This window comes from Larus michahellis, chromosome 1 (assembly GCF_964199755.1).
Source record: "Larus michahellis chromosome 1, bLarMic1.1, whole genome shotgun sequence".
In the NCBI taxonomy this organism is placed as follows: domain Eukaryota; kingdom Metazoa; phylum Chordata; class Aves; order Charadriiformes; family Laridae; genus Larus; species Larus michahellis.
In genome coordinates, this window is record NC_133896.1 from 124,129,544 (window position 1) to 124,146,132 (window position 16,589).

The 16,589-nt window shown below is 45.3% G+C and overlaps 1 protein-coding gene across 2 annotated transcripts in view; it reads left to right on the plus strand.

Moving 5' to 3' along the window:
* Nucleotides 1–16,350, plus strand: part of B3GALT5 (beta-1,3-galactosyltransferase 5) — a 30,506-nt gene extending 14,156 nt beyond the window's left edge. Inside the window, exons 2-4 of one of the 2 annotated variants that reach the window (XM_074602307.1) lie at nucleotides 9,916–10,066; nucleotides 11,939–12,128; nucleotides 12,570–13,667. In XM_074602307.1, coding sequence (XP_074458408.1) covers nucleotides 12,036–12,128; nucleotides 12,570–13,526 — 1,050 coding nt within the window. In that variant the 5' untranslated portion in view covers nucleotides 9,916–10,066; nucleotides 11,939–12,035 and the 3' untranslated portion in view covers nucleotides 13,527–13,667. Of the gene's footprint in view, nucleotides 1–9,915; nucleotides 10,067–11,938; nucleotides 12,129–12,569 lie in introns of both variants that reach the window. The other variant, XM_074602315.1, reaches the window with a different exon arrangement.
* Nucleotides 16,351–16,589: the final 239 nt, after the last annotated feature.

Sequence of the window (16,589 nt, forward strand, 5' to 3'; positions counted from 1 at the left end):
GAGAGCATCTCCCTTTGGGAAGAGAATGATGAGAGAGGAAGAGACTTATGAGTCTAAAAGAAACTAAACTACTTCAATGAAATATTAATAATAAAAAGAAAATATAATAATACCCCAAAAGAAAATAATTAAATATACACAAAACCAGTATCAAGTTCCCAGGATGATGATTGTGTCACCAACAGACACTGGGAAAATCCCAGGCTGGACTCAGCAATGGAGGGGAACTGGATTTCGGACCTGGATTCAGGAATACATGGATCGAAGGCAGATGAACAGACAGAGTCCTCCTCTGATGCTGACCATTGAAGAGAGAGACTGACCCTTTGATCCCTCAGCTTTTATACTGAGCACGGTGCAGATGGGATGGAATATCCCGAGAGTGAGTTTTGGGTCACCTGTCCTGTCTGCTCCTCCCCACAGGTGCGACCCCACATGCTTTTCCGCTTCTGACCCTCCAACGGGGCAACTAACAAAGTGAGCTGACCTTGGTTGTTATAGCAATAAGTACAACCTGGAGCGTCTCTGCGTACCTTTCCTTGGCATAAATTATAAACATCAGGATTTATCGCTCTGGAAGCGCACTACTGTCTGAAAAATACGCCGTTAATTTCAGGGAGTTCAGTTAGTTAGAAAAGGCTTAGCAGAAAAGTAAAATTAGTGAAAGCAAATTAGTTCTGTTTTACCTCAGACCAGGACAATGTTATTGTAGAATTTTACATATTTTGTTAGAATGAAGTGATCACTGTTCCCGCCTTCCCCCTAGCAGAGGTGCTGTCATACAGATAAAGCTTCGTGCGTAGTGAGGTATCTGGTGTGCCTAGGTTACCAATAGAGCTTGCACTGTCTGCCCAAGGTATGGTTTTGCATCGGTAGAATGATAATACTGTAAATCTGAGGGTAGGCACCATTTTGCTACTACACAAGCAGGTTTTATTGGTAACAAATTTCCTCATATTAGATTGATCTGCACTGCTATTAATGCCTTTATAGCATAAACTGTGCTTATCGAAGGGATGATGCTGTTGTTTCCACAAAAGTCCTCCTCCCGACTGAAGTAAATCTGTGTAGATTCGGTGTGGAAAAATCTTGAAAACTCCTATACGAAAATTGGATTTAATTTTGCATTAAAGTGAATAGCCTTGAAACTTCCCGTCAGGTAACAAAGCCGTTAAAACAACCCATACCCACACGGAGGATACACCCTGTAAATCACTTACCCTCTTCAGCTGCAAGTGCTTCTCTGCCGCACCCACAGCTGTCTTATCAGCACAAGCGTTCAGAAAAACCCAAGGACAGAGCTCCTATTCACATTTGTCTTACTGCTGCAAAACAAAGCCCAGCAAACCTAAACCCAAACCAAACAGTGGCATCATCTGAAGGGTGTTTGCAGTTCTGACCTTATCTCTGCCTGCTGCCTTCCGCTTGAACGAGCTCGTATGTGGAAATATGCACTGTCACTTAGCGAGGCCACGTCCAACAAATGTTACTTGTCAGGGGAGATGACAATATAGAGCCACCAACGCAATCGGGGTTTCAGGCTGCCAGTTTCCTGCTCGAAGGAGAAAGGAGCGATATGGATGGGGGTGCTGGAGGAGCTGAGTTTGGGGGTGGCTCCGGTTTGGAAGGCAGAAATACCTCTTGGTTCAAGCCGAATATCCATGAACCCCACCTCCTCCTCACCCAGCTAAGCGGCATCCATGCTCTCTTGTTTTTTAATTTGATCTAGCCTCTTTTGATGACTAAGGGAACAGGAAGATTATAGTTTAAGTATATAATTTTCATTTGATGTGACAGGTTAAAGCTATGTGCTTTTAGAGAAGGCTTAGATTATTTTAGTTCAATTACAACACTGATTTAAGCCCTGACTCACTCTCTGAGGCCTGACTCCATGTAGACATATTGTTGACTTAAATTTACTGGTAATGAAATATAGGCATATGTTTACATTACTCTGCTTAAATCCTTTCCTGGAGTAGAGGTGGACTTACACAGCAAGCGCAATCCTGAATCAGAGGTATAGAGAAGTAGATTTTGCTTGTTGGCTTGTTGGTTTTTCCCACAGCGCAAAGACTAGATATTTTAGAGTTTAATTTTCTCCCTCTTCTGCCCCTCCCAGACATTACCCTGTGTAATCTCCGAGCGCAGTGTGTACTTAGCAGCGCGCAGTCCTGCCAGAGAGCGAACACCCTCGAGTCTCCCTGGCTTTAACGACAGCTGGGCAGGTTAAAAGCCGTGGAGAAGCAAACAGCTAAAACTCATGTGGCGAGCTGGGAGCACTAGCTGTCACGGGCATAGCTGAAGGGAATGGAAACAGGTTTGATATGAAACATGCATTCCCTTTTCAGCAAGCTCCTTGGACAGGACCAGCCCCGAGGGCAGCTGGGGAGCGATGTGATGTGCAGGAGCTCTGCGAGCAGTGCTGTGAGCCCTAGCCCTCTGCCGGATTCCCATTTTCCATGGGAAAATGTCCCTCGTCCAGGCGGAGGGTAGGAAATTTGCTTGCAGAAGCTTTTGTGTGTGGCGTGTCTCTTGGACTTTGTAGGTCAGACTGTGACAAAGAAAGCGTTAGCAGTTTCCCAAAACTAAAGGGAAGGATTTTTCTTAGGAACTTGGAGCACAAAAGAGATAGGCATGCATGCAGAGGGAGACACAGGCATTCTAGGTGGCTTAGCTAATGCTTCCTTTTTAGAGGAAACTAAAGCTACCTGGGTTTGGTTTTTTGCTTTAAAAAAAAAAAAAAAGCAAAACCTCATGCTTCTTGGAGCAGCCCTCTCTGCAGCAAATCTGGCATTGGATCTGAACCTCTGTTCTTGTATTCCTCCTGCAAACTAGAATAAGCAAACTATGTCTCCTTCACGACATCTATCCATCTCTAGCCTTGGAGCGGAGGGGGAGAAGAAAGGGAGCTGCCAGCAGCCCATAGTGATTGATTCGTCTCTCGTTTTTCATGCTGCGCTAGAACAACCTGTTTCAAAAATGACAATGACAAATCAAGGCAAATATTTCTTGCTAGAAATTCCAACTCCTGAAATTGTTAGCGGGTGTGTTGCTATTAAATGGGCTGCTTTATCTACAACATTTATTTGGAAGTACTCTTTCCTGCTTGAGCTTGCAGCACTTAGGAGAGAAATGTAGTTCCTTGAAGCCATGTTCTTCAATAATCGTTGTCATGTGAAACTTCCTGTTATTGATTGCTATCACCAGGTGACAGTTTGCATATAGGCAAAGGTAAAAATGCTGCACTTCTCCACTTGCATCAAGATGTATTGAAAGTGGCCCTGGACGGGGGTGAGACATCTCCCCTGGAGTTGGGCCAAGCCCTAGAGCAAAGGCTTGGCTCTGCCTGGGGCCGAGCGCTGCCCTGAACCCAAACTGGTGCCCAAACAGCAAAGTGTCGGGGTCGAGCAAACACGGGGATCTGAGGAAAGGGGTAAGGAAGCGACCAGGCAGAGAGTGGGGACCGAGGACTGTGAGTCGGGGTGCTGCCACCCCACTGATGCTGCCCAGGGGTGCGCGCAGGGTGGTGTTTGCTCCCCTTTGCCCTTTTCACCAGGTTGTCATTCCTCATCAGGGAAAATCCCGTGACTCTGAGGTGCCTCAATGCAGCCTTTTTAGCAGAGGGAGATTTCTCTCCCACTGTGCAAATCAAGGCAGTATCGCTCCTAATTGGGAGCGCGGAGCTGAACTTTCCCAGCGCTGGCAAGGGCTGGCTCTGCTCTGACATGATTTCCAGCTCCGTGAGCACCGCTCCGGCGCCTGGGAGGCCATCGCCTCCCCCCTCCCATCCAAAATATGCAAAATAAAAACATCTGTAGACAGTTCCTAACTTTCCCTTCCCTGCCGATGGAGCTGCAGCTGTACAGTTGGTCTGCTACCTACGGGAGAGCGGGAGGGAGGGAGGCAGGGAGAGGGAGGGAGAGAGGGAGGGAAGGAGGAGGGAGAGAGGGAAGAGACAGGCAGGGAGCTCAGGTTACCGCTGCCGCTGCCGCATCGCTGCCTTCTCGCTCCGGAGACACAGACAGATCATGCACCGCCTGGCCGGGGATGGCTGGGCTGCGGGGGGATCAGGGGAGACTTCCCAAACTGGAGCCAGCACTTCCCAGTAGGAAGCTGCTCTTCCCTCGCTGCAGCAACACGGCCAGAGCCGCTGGAGGATGCTCTGCAGGCGTCTGAGGTGAGGAGCTGCCCATTTCTTTCCTGAACTCCAACTGCAGGTATGACCACGGGTGGGAGAGTCCGTTTGCCTATGGATGTGTCCTTGGACATGAGTCACCCACTTTCCCAAACTCTCTGACCTCCGCGGCTGGGTTAGGAGAGCAAGATAAGAGAGGTGGCAGGTGCAAACCTGCTTCGAAGACTGGGATCAAAGTCCAGACCTCCCTACCCGGGGAAGCCACTTGCCTGAGCTGAGCAGCGTGTGGCCCCATGGTGGCCCGGGGCTCGGCCGAGGTCTCTGGACTGCAGTGCCCATCCTGGTAAAGGGGATGATGAGGTGCATCACGCTAATTGGCATGAGGAGTATACTCATTTGACGGTAAGAAGGTAGTGTGTGTTTTGAGACGGGAAAATGTTTTGGCAGCCTGTGAGCCTGTCCCCAGATAAAGACCAGGATCAGTTAGGACAAACGCAGGGCAATGTTTTCCTCGCTGTCCTGCGTGTTTGCTGAGACCCTGGATAAAATGCCTAAAAAGAGGAAGATCTGTGAGGTACAGGTAAGTAATTAAAAAAGCAGCCATTGGGCCGGATCCTGAAAACACTACTGTGAATAATCAGCACTTTTAGAGCCAAGTAGTTGTTTACGAAGTGTTTGCCAGCGTTAAGGCCCCGCAGTGGGATTTCTGTTCCTCTGCTTTCTGCCTTATCTCTGCTAATCAGAAGAGGAGCTGGACGCCGTCCCTTCTGGTGAGTGTTTGGTGCAGGGCTGGGACGGGGAGGGGAGCCCGAATGGCTGTTCCTGGGCTATCCCTGCCCTGGGTGGAAACTAAAGGATGCCCAGGAACGTTACCCTCCAAAAGTACCAGACTGCCTCTTTAATAGACATGTAAATGTAAAGACTTAGTTCGACCAAGGTATCGATGGGGGAAGAGCAAAGCTCCAAGCAATAAAAAACGACTGTGCCAAGAGTCAGCATGAAACGAAAGGGCACAGAACGGCACGAGCACCGGGCTCGCCTGCTCCGAGCAAGTGCTGCCCCAGCTTAAAATAGGGGAAAAAACCAACCATCTGAAAGGTAGCATCCTGATAAGTCCTAACCCTACAGTGATATTGGCAGGGCTGAGCAGCACTCGTTTATGAAACGTCTAAGAGTGAGGTTGGAATGTCTTCATTGGGAATTTTTCCTGTTTTGAACATTTTTTTGTACAAACTCCTTAGCTCTTTCTTCTCTGCAGTGCTCTTTTCCTGCTTCCTTCATGCAGCTTGAGATTGCTTGCAAGGGAGAGCAAGACCCTCATCCTGTCTGAAAGACTTTTTTTTTTTTTTTAAGATGAAAAATCCAACTTCTAGCACTACTTGTAAATGAGGGTAAAATAAATTATTTGTTTTGGAGGACAAAAACACCGTACATACAATTTTTGAAGCACAGTGCTCCTATAGCTCAGAGAATCAGGCTTTTGGAGTCATAGCATTGGCAGCAAGAGCTTAAAGAACAATTTTTCTCATTGCTTGATTTCTTTATGAAGATAAGAGAGTGGCTGTGAGCTGGATTTTGTTCCTGTGCAACACAACAAACCACATGCGTTTATATTGGTTAAGGCTGCTCTGATTCATCCCATCGTGGACAATTGCTTATCTTTGATGAGCTCTGGAGTTTGGAATATAGCAAGTTAAGTAGTAATTGTAGTAAAATTGCTGATTCATGAGGCAATTCTTAAAAAAGTTAAATATGCTCATTAGCATCAGTGATAAACGGAAGATTGTAGGAATAGAGGGAGCCTTAGAAGAAGCAAATCTGTTAGCATTGAAGAGAAACTTGGATATTTGGTACACAGCGGGTGAAGGGAAGACAGAGAGTGAAAGAGAAGATTTTTCAGCTGAATGTTTGGAAAAAATGACTACCAAGATGAGAAAAGGTCCTTCAGGGAGAACAAGGAGGAAGCACCCCAGAGACACTGCTGTTTTCTCCACTTGCGAGAGTGGGTGCCTCTTTGCTGGTTGCGTGCCAGCTGTGTTTGGATCGCCTGCAGAAGTGGAATAAGTCAAAACCGTCCGAATATGCTCCTAAAAAGGACAAAAAGCACCCGCACCAGGGGCTGGGCTGTAATGGCTGTCCTGTACAGTTTCTCTGCATTGATAGTATGAACTTTGCAACAGGTTGCCTAGCAGCCCATATTGCAGCCTCCACTGCAACCTCTTTCTCCTTCCTGGAAAAGGGATCTGGGCTTACTAAATACCCAAGCTGACATTTTGGTGGGCTTTTTAGGGCCAGGATTCATCAAGAGAATTTTGCAGGCAGCTTAGAAAAACAAAATGATATTTTAAAGTAGAAGTAAGCTTTCTTGACTTGGCTAAAGTCCCTGGAAATACACTTCTTTTTGACTCTTCAGATGCAGCACATCTTTCCTGTGACATTACGAGAACATCCTGCCAAACATTTTGCTGGTTTTGAGAGCAAAACTGCATTTTGGTCTGAGGATGCTGTTTGACTTTTTCAAATGAATGTCATGAGCAAGTGGTCACGGTTGGGTGGATGAGATCAAGGTGCACCAAGAGCTAATGGTTCTTGATGAATTTTTTAATAAAGAGGAAGGTGCAACCTCTGATTCAGAAGATCCCTGTGCCACAGATGCCTTCCCTCTGCCAGGATACATTCGCTGTGGTCTTTATTCTCCTTTAGGCATTGGCTGCCTGGGTAGTCTCAGAGGCAGAACCCAGAGGCTGCGCAACCATTGTAACCATTTTAGTAACGTAAATCTCCACACCCAAGCTGACACTTCCATATCTGAACCAGAAAGACTGTGTTTTCAAGTGGATGAGACCTGCGAATGTTTGTTCTTTCCCTTGTAATAATAAAGACGCACCTTTTTAACGGGTGAATGTTGCATGAAAAACTCCTCCTGTGCCTGTGCGTTGACTCTGAGGGAGCTGCCGTGTTAAGGTTATGTAGTTAACCACCAGTACATTACCTTCTGTAGTACAGAAAACACGATTCGGAGGAGGAAATGGTGGAATTTCTTCTTTGAAGGCATAAGGAGTTACAGCAGGTCAGGTGGCTCTTCAGCAAGCCATCTGTGTCGTGGCACGATGGGAGGAGATCTAGGGCAAGGAGGTGAATCTTTAAGGAACTCTTACTCCGTTACTGGATTGCAAGTAATTTTATATTTTAAAGTCTCTTTTTTTTTTGTCATGGTTTTTCTTTGATTGCTGAGAAAAAAGTTTCTTTGCTTTTTATAACTATACCGGTGTTCAGGCTGTGTTGGTCACACTGCTAAAAACAATACGGTTGTATATATATATCTGTATACACCTATGTTATGTATATATGCATGGCACTTCATTGGGATTAATATTAATCTAGAATTTAACATATCACTCTAATATTTTTCCCCCTACAATGATTAAATTCAAAACTTGACTTGTTTCTACTCTTCATCTTTTTTTTTTTTAATTATTATTATTTTTTCTTTTCTTATTAAAATCCAACATGGTAAATAAAACCAGCTCAACCTTCCACAAAGAAGATTCAATCTGCTCTTAAAATTACAGGGTCAATCAGCTAAATGGGTATTAGTAACGTAATGACAGAGCATAAGCCAGGCAACATGGTAGGATTTGCAAATCAGTAACAATAATGCTCCTTTTCTGTCTGTTGCCTAACTGATTGCTTCGGGTTTGGAGATGGGGACTCCTGCTGGGGGTCTGTCACCGCAGGTGGATGGCTCACCCGCTCCCCAGAGTCAGCTCCCTGACCGTAAAACATCGAGGCCTTTCTGGAGAGCCACAGGCTTATTTTAAGCATTAAAAGCACCCCCCCACTCGGAGCCACTCTCCCCGTGCACACCCGGTCATGACAGGGCTGGGGTAGTGCAGAGGTGCCTGGGGAGGAGCTAGAAAGCTAATTCCCCCAGGAGCAAAAAAAGAAAAGACAAAGAAATCAAACAGATAAAAGAATGACCAAAAAAAAAAAACACCACCAAGAAAAAAGAGGAAAGGAAAAAAAAGAAAAAAAAAGGAACGAAAAAAAAGGAAGAGGATTTAGCTGTAAATAAAGCGCCTAGCAACTCAGTGCTTAAATGATAGAAACTGGCACGTATGAAATAGATGAACAGTGTCTTGCTGTGACTTGCTGACAGGCTGACAAGGAGAGAGAATCAGGATAGCAGAGACTGGTGATAGGCAGCAGAGGGAAAAAGGTTTTCTGTGTGAGGGCACCAGAAAAAGTTTTTCCCTTGTCCTGTACCCTTTTCAGGTTTACATCCTTCTTCCCTGTCAGTCTTGACATTTGGTTTGGGAGAGGACATTGTTAGTACACGTTGCCGTAAAAACCTCCCTCTGAAAAGTGGCATTTTAAAGGGCCAGGAAGGAGACATTTAGCCTCATCACTTTGGTGGCTGTTCGCGTGCAGTTCTTTTGGTTGGAAACAGGACCACCGGCTCGGGAGATTCCACAGGATGCTGCGACCGAGCGCATGGGGCAGGAGGAGCCAGCCAGGGCTCCCAGGGGATGAAGCAGGGTAGTCTGTCCCCTTGAGACCCTTTATTTCGAGTAGAGGTTCACCACCACTGTTTTCGGTAGTCCGGCGTGGGACCTGAGCGTGCACTGCTGCTCCTGACGAGGTCTGGTAGGCACCGGGCAGCGTCCTGCTCCAGGAGCGGGGGGACAACTGAAAGCTGCTGGGCCAGAGGCACTGTGCCACCCCTCCCTGACTTCTGAGCTTGGGCTAAGGGGGAAACCCGGCTACCAACCTGTCTTTCCATAAAAACAGTGGCTCAGCCACTGCTGAACCCACTGCCTCACCAGAGACGTCGTCTTTGAAAGCCCCAAGTTGGTCTCTGCTCCTCTGAAATGCTTGCATTTAGGAAAAAAAAAAGAAGTTTCCTGCTGTACTTCACATTTTCTTATTATCCATGCGTGTTTAATCCCTCTTCGTGTCCCGCTGAGCTTCTGAGAAAGCAATTTAGAGGCTTTATTCTGAGGAAAATCGAAAGTTAGCAGGCATTATTAGTACTTACACCAGGGCACACGTTACTTTTGATTATTAGGAAAGCAAAAAGGGAACTTTGCTGCCAACTTTAACTGTGCAGTATTTGAGGTCGTAACTCCTGTTTATGCACTGAAATCAAGCCTCTGCTCTTGGGACAGCCTTGTCGCAGCTGCTTGTGTCTCTGTTTACAAAGCGGCGACTCTTGCAGATGGTCGAAAGCACATTGGTCATTTGAGCTTTGGGTCGTTCTCTGGCTGATGTGTGAGACCTCAGTGCAGAGCCAATGCCGATCGTTCACTGAACTCAGTGGATGACTGTAGCTTTGCCCCAGAAAAATTAAGATGACTATTTCTTTAAATTGGTATTTTGAATCTGTTTCTCAGGGGGACTCTAGACCTACTTACCTGTCTCTGCCTTGGGCCAGATTGCTTTTCTTGACCTATATGGCACATAGTCTTGATCTCTTGGTGCCGTTTAGATAATTATACTCATTAACACACCTGAAGGAGGTGTCAGATTAATTTTGGTGGAACAGCTAGGCTTTGTCACAAGAGTTACCACAGTCCTGTCACTGTGAAACACGAAGGAGTTACACCAGGGTCAGTGGTGCGAACAGAGAGACCCTATAGCCAACCTGCTTACCACGGCAGAACGCAGGAGGAAGTTCATGCCACTGGTGGGAACAGGTACTTGCGAAGTAGAGGGCTGCAGTTCTGCTGATTTGGATCATAGATCTTGACTACCTTTTTTTCTTCATGTGTTCGTTTCAGGCATGTGCTAGAAGAGCACCGGGCTGCAGGTTTCTGTAGCCCACATCGCTTGGGTCCCAGGCTCTAGTGCAAACCTCGTTTGGATCGGCGCAGAGCCACGAAACACCGCACCAGTCAGTTTAAACAAACCACTCTCTGGGACACAAAGAAGGTAATTTTTTTGGCAATACCCTACACAAAATATTTTGCAGTTGGAACAATAGGAGATGGGAAAAGCTTTGAGATAGCTACAAACTGCACTTTCTGACTCAGATCAGAGAGAAAACTCAAGTATAACTTCATGCAAAAGGATTTTTTATAAAACCAGAAAGATTTGTTTTGATACTGAAATACTGGAGGCTGTTCAAAATGACCTCTAGAAAAGAAATTGGTTGCTAATAAGTCTCCATTGCTTTCTGGACCACCTCCTGTAGATAGACCCAATGTTCACTTCATACTAACATCTCCAGGACTGTTCCATGGAGATATATGGAAGCAGGCTGGAAATCTTGAATCACAGACTGCATTTTTTGTCAGATGCAGGCAACATAGGAAAAATATAGTGACGGATAATTTAGAAACCACAGGCTTTATCACACCTAACCTATTCTCATATCTCTGCTGTAGAGCAAGACACTTTAGGTTGGATGGTGGTGGATTTGCTAGATGCAGTCACAGCCATGTTGACCTGTTGAAACATAATAGAAGCCATTGTTTTCCATACGTTCTTCATATATAGCAGTTCTACCAGGCAGAGGGGAAGACAGAGCATTTGCTTCACTCAGGAAGCTAAACCTGCTGTGTGCAGGTGGGGTGAGGGATGGGACAGGGGCTCAGCATCCCAGAGGGATGAAGCCAATACCGGGGTGATTTAATTCCTTGATATGCCAGTTTAAGCAGCCCAAGGAACCGTCCTGCCTATGTTAGTAAAAAGTGGTTTTTAACTTTCAAAATTTTCCCTATTCACCTGAAAACAAGAAGGAAATTGATGGTTTTAAGAGAAAAATGGCCTCAGTGAGAAGAAGTCGGTTGTCTCTGTTGTCACCTTTTCCCTTGGTGTTCTTTCAGTAAATGCCAACCCTGTAATGTACTGCCAAGCTTGGGTCCTTGGGACACCAAGGCAGTACCTCTGCAAATGCATCTTTTCCAACAGCCTCCCCCATTGCACCATGGGCTCCCACTGGCCTCGGGGGCATCTGGGGCAACTCTTCTCTTCTTGAGTTCCAAGGGGGAAAAATTAAAGGCAGGGCTGTCAGGTGAGGCACCTGTGTGCACTCCCACATGTTTGCTGAGTTTGCCTGGAGAGGGCAGTTTGGGGAACTGGTGCTGTACTGGGGAAAGACTATTGAGAGAGTGAAACAGGGAAGGAATGGGATTGCAACAGAAGATGGGGTGCAGCCCTGTATGGACAGAGAGGCTGATTCCTCCACTGCACCTGGTCCGGGGGCTTGCCTGGCTCTGAAGGGCTGGGGGTTGTGGTGGGGAGCTGCAGCTGGGGCATGTTGTCTGGATGGCTCCCTCCTATATGCGGCTGGGGAGGCAGAGACAGCTGGGACACCAAACTGGGAGAGCTCAAGGGACTACTGGTGCAATACGGGTCCTTGCAAGCCCTCCCTCCAATCCCCTCCACAAGTACATCTGTGGGTAATTGCAAATGTTTGATTTGAGAAAAAAAGAACACCATTCCTACCAGCTCCAGATAAATCAGAACTTGCTTTTGCTTATTAAACCGATGACAAAAGATAGTATTTTCCATCTTTCACGCAGTAAGAACCAAAGGAGACTTTGCTCTGGGAAGTATGCATTTCTTATCGAGGGCGCTGCCTACCTGTTGGCGGTAGGCAGGGCCCTGCAGTGAAATGATATGTGTGAGCATATGTGATTTGCAAAATTTATAAAATATATTTTACAATTTTCATAAATTTACAAATGCTTGCAGTGTGTGTTTATATATCTGTATAGGGTTTGTATTTCCGTTTAAGGTATGCTGCAAAAGGTAAAACATCCAAATAATCTGACCCACTGTTGTTTTTTTTCTGAGCAGCTGCCTCAACGTCAAATACGTGACTCATGGCCTCTCCAGCAAAAAGATCGGTAACAGTTTCTGCGCCGGTGCAAGAGTCCCACAGGACGCAAAGAAGATGAAGATGGGAGGAACCTGGCTGTGTCTGCCAGTTGGGCAGCACTTGCGGGCTCTGGGACACAGGCTCTTTTCAAACAAATGGAGAAACATGGTATTTAAACAAAAACTATTGTTATTCTCTCTCATCTGGCATGGGCACCTATCTGCTACTTTGCTTCTCCACTCTCTGTCTTGTGAGGGTCCTGGTGGGTCTAAGTCACGCTTTGTAAGGTGCTGAAAATGGGGAGGAGCATTCCCTGAAGCCTCAGCCAGGATAAGCTGGTATCAGTGGACATGCTTGTGTGGATTTCTGAGGATATGCTAGTTTGGGGGGGACAGAGTCAAGTAAGCACGAGTGTGAATTTGATTGCCAGCAGAACATCTTGTGGGAATGAGACTAAGAGAAATGTGTGTGGGTGAGTGCCCTGAAATAGGTAGATTTCAATTAGAGATGACCTGGCTTTAAATCCCTATGCAGGGAGTTTGGAATACAGCGCTGAAAGGAACTAGATACTAGTTTTTTTAATGTACTGTTCCTTCTTGTTTCTTTCAGAAGGATTTCAGAAAACCCAGGCTGCTTGTTGGCCTCGTGGGCCTCAGCTGTCTTAGCTTCTGGGTTTTTTACAACAATTTGACCGAATTCTGTATATTCTGTGAAAACAGCCAAGACTACATATTTCCTGTGGAGACTTTCAGGAGAATCAGAGGAAACTTCTCTCAGCTCCCAGATATAGACTGTCATAAGAACCCGCCTTTTCTCGTCCTGCTTGTGACATCCTCGTACCACCACATCGAAGCCAGGATGGCCATCCGGCAAACCTGGGGGCAGGAGAGAACAGTTGCCGGCAAGCGTCTGGTGACATATTTCCTCCTAGGAGCCACTGTGAATCTCAGCCAGCAGGCTGATATCACTGCTGAAAGCCAAAAGTACAAAGACATTATTCAAAAGAATTTTACAGACACGTATTATAATTTGACTTTGAAGACCATGATGGGAATGGAATGGATTCACCGATTTTGTTACCAGTCCAGTTTTGTGATGAAAACCGACACAGATGTGTTTGTTAATGTTTTTTATCTCACTGAGCTCCTTCTAAGGAAAAAGAGGACCACTAGATTCTTCACAGGCTTTTTAAAACTGCACGAGTACCCCATACGGGAAAGAGAGAGCAAGTGGTATGTGAGTAGAGAAGAGTATCCGGGAAAGACCTACCCGCCGTTTTGTTCCGGGACTGGCTATGTTTTATCCACCGACGTTGCTAGTCAGATCTATAATGTTTCAGAGAGCGTTTCATTCATTAAATTGGAGGATGTGTTCATAGGACTGTGCCTTGCCAAATTAAAAATTCGGCTGGAGGAGCTTCATTCAAAGCAGACGTTTTTTCCAGAAAAGATTACGTTCTCTGTTTCTCTCCTTAAGAAAATCGTGATGTGCCATGAAGTAGACCCATATGAGCAGCTGAGCTACTGGAATTACTTAGTGACAGAAAATCGTGGAGGAGTGCTCTAGCACCTTCCCTTCTCGAATTAACAAACTGAAATGTTCCGTATTTACAGGGCTGCTCTTGACTCTGGCAAAACTCCCAATTAACTCCGTCACGTTAAAGATTTTTTTAATGGTTATTTTAATCTCCATTTCTGCCCAAACCTCTTTCTCTCCCATTCACTCCTACCTCTTTGCATCCCTTCTCTACACAAGCTGCAAGTATTATTTTTTTCTGAAAGACGCAGCCTGCAAACCTGCCCTCCAAATCTTACTGCTACAGGACTGGGAACATTTCTGCAGTGCCAAACCGAAAGTCAAAGCACTTTTTTTCACGGAAGAAAATCCGCACCTTCTTCCTGGTGCCCTTTGACAGGTTACTGCACTTGCACCCATCTGTGCAGGCATTTAAGAAAAGGTGTTTGTAGCTGTCAGGACGTTCACCTCCTGGTCCAGGGAACTGCAGCTCTGCCCTTGCAGCCAGCTCTGTGTGGGCAGAACTGCATACTGGCACAGATCCCTCCTTCACTCTACGCACATTTTTTGCTGAGGCGGAAGAATTTGCCCATGCAGTGCTCTTGGGACAACCTCAGGTACTGTAGGTCACGTGGTGAATGTGTAAGGCTACCGCATCTGTTTCCTTATACATGCCTCCTGCTGAAAATGATATGTGGTAGAGCCGGATCCACGCTCAGTGGGGAGTGTCCCGGTCTTTCTATTAAAATAGAACCCGGAGACATCTTTTACATTTGTGTCTCGCTTTGATTGCTTGAAAGCCACTGTAAATGGTTTGCCAAGGCTAAACTAGAGTTACTTACAGTGAGCTAAACAGTACATCTGATTTAGACATTTTTCCATGAGGAACTGGGTGTGTAAGGCAGAGAAGACAGGCGGATTTTTCTCATTTAATCAAGACCTAGTGGGAAAACGTGCCCAAGTAATCGTTCAGGCTGGGAGACTCATTTCTTGTTTCATTACTAAGAAAAGACTTATGAAACCACTGAGATGTTTGTAGGTTTCAGAGATAAGGAATTGAGTCTTTACAGTAGATGCTGTGAAAAATACATTTGGGCTATGAGGAGGGAGTTGATAAAAAACATGCCTTATGCAATACTCCTATTTGATTTGCTTTCATGCAAAGAAAAGGTCAGTTTACCAGCAAAATGGTATTGAATGCCTATATTATGTATGAAAAGTTTTTTTTTAGAGAGCAGTAAAAGTGGGATGTAGACCGAGTGTGGTAAAAAACATGGAGGAAAGACAGGGAAAGATATTTTATCACTTTGGGATTATTTATTTTTATTGTTTCTTTTCTTTTTATTGAAGTTTGTGAGGACTGTCCAAGTGTCTCTTTTTACTTGCCCATGTCTGAAGAGCAGGATAAATATTTTCAGCAGGTATATGCCCCATCCTGAAAAGTGTTTCATAACAGTAATATTATATTATTTATTTTCTTCTGATGTACAGAAACCTGAGTTCATGCACTTATTTTTGACAACTAATGATGAAAGAAATAATATTAACCTGTTTGGTAGAAGAAAAATCTTCTTTAAGTTTCCCATTCAGAAAATGGCTGCATATATGGTGTTTGCAGGGATACATCTATCCAGGTGGTCGGATGGGTGACCAAGGAGGTGTTTGCCTTTCCCTAGTGCGAACCCTGTGCCAGGGGATGAGCAGCCCACCTCTGGGTTGAACTGCATCTCTCCACCTCCCACCCCAACTTTGCAGATGTGTTTGCCCTTGGATTTAAAGCTCTGCTGTAGCACATCTGCTTTTGCTGTTGCCTTCAGTAGGTGCGATGGGTCAGACGGATAAAGCCTGGCAACAGCATTTTAATCACGATTCTTTCCATGTAACCTGCAGAAATGTCTTTTTGCCATTCATTGCTCTTGTACGCAAGATGCGAGCTGGCTATTGCTTTAATTTATGGAAAAATATTGAGCATTAAGGAATGCTTCCTGGCCTCTCCTAGTTCCCTGTCTTGTCAGGGGGAGGGTCTGAGAGCTGGGACAGCATAGTGCAGCCTAAGTTCATCCTGGCCTCTTCCTGTTTGCAGGGAATTAATCCTGCAGTCCCTTGTGGGTCTCGCTTCCACCTCTGTGCCTGGTGCCAACCTTATCCCAGCTGGCAGGGCCAGTCCAACCATGCAGTCCCAGGGAGCCTGTATCTCGGCAGAATAGCTATTCATTTACATATGGATCTGTTGACTTGATCACCTCCACTAGGTGTTGAGATCCAAGAAGTACGGTGGCACGTGGCTTCTGGGATGGTACAGCTGCTGGGCTTCTGTCGGGTTGAGTTTGTGGCCAAAGGGTGAAGTCTCCCATTAGGAGACAGTATTTTGGGTTGCTTCCCTGAATGATGGCTGCTTGTGAGTGGCATTAAAATATGTCTTACCTGAACATTAGCATTCCTAATTACTTGAATATAGCTACTACCTGGGAAGATGGTGCTATTCTCTGTTAATCACATTTGTAGATGTTACCACTATATTTTTGGGGCTAAATTCATAGCTACCGTGCCATTGGGAATAAGGTCTTTAGTCACGTTTTAAGAAACCATCCCATTTTGGATACTGTTTCCAGGGAGTCTATTTGTAATTTCAAGTGACCCATGTAAGATGCCTCTCTTCAGTACTGTGTTCAAAATATTTTGTTCTCACTGAATATATGTTGTTAAGTATCTAATGGCCTGCTTATCTGAAGCATTTGGCTTATCACTGCTAAATCTCTGATAAGGAGAAAATGGGTACAGGTTGAAATGTTAGGGATTCAGACAGCCTGTTTCTCTCCTTTTTGCAAGTTAGCTTCCCAAGTGAACGCTTTAGGTTGCGGCACATCAAATAATTAATTAAATAAATAATAAAAAACAACACATAAATATTTCCTTTGTGCTCACGTAACTTAGAAACTGATTTCATAATTCTCTCCATTCAGTAGGCTACTTTGAATAAGAATATAGAAAATGAATAATTAATTACGTAAAATATAAGATTATCCTGCTGGAAAAGGTCATTTAAGAAAAGTAGACAATTGCATGTAAGGCAAATTAATTTATTTAAACAAAGCCACTGTGCTAGTCAGTTTA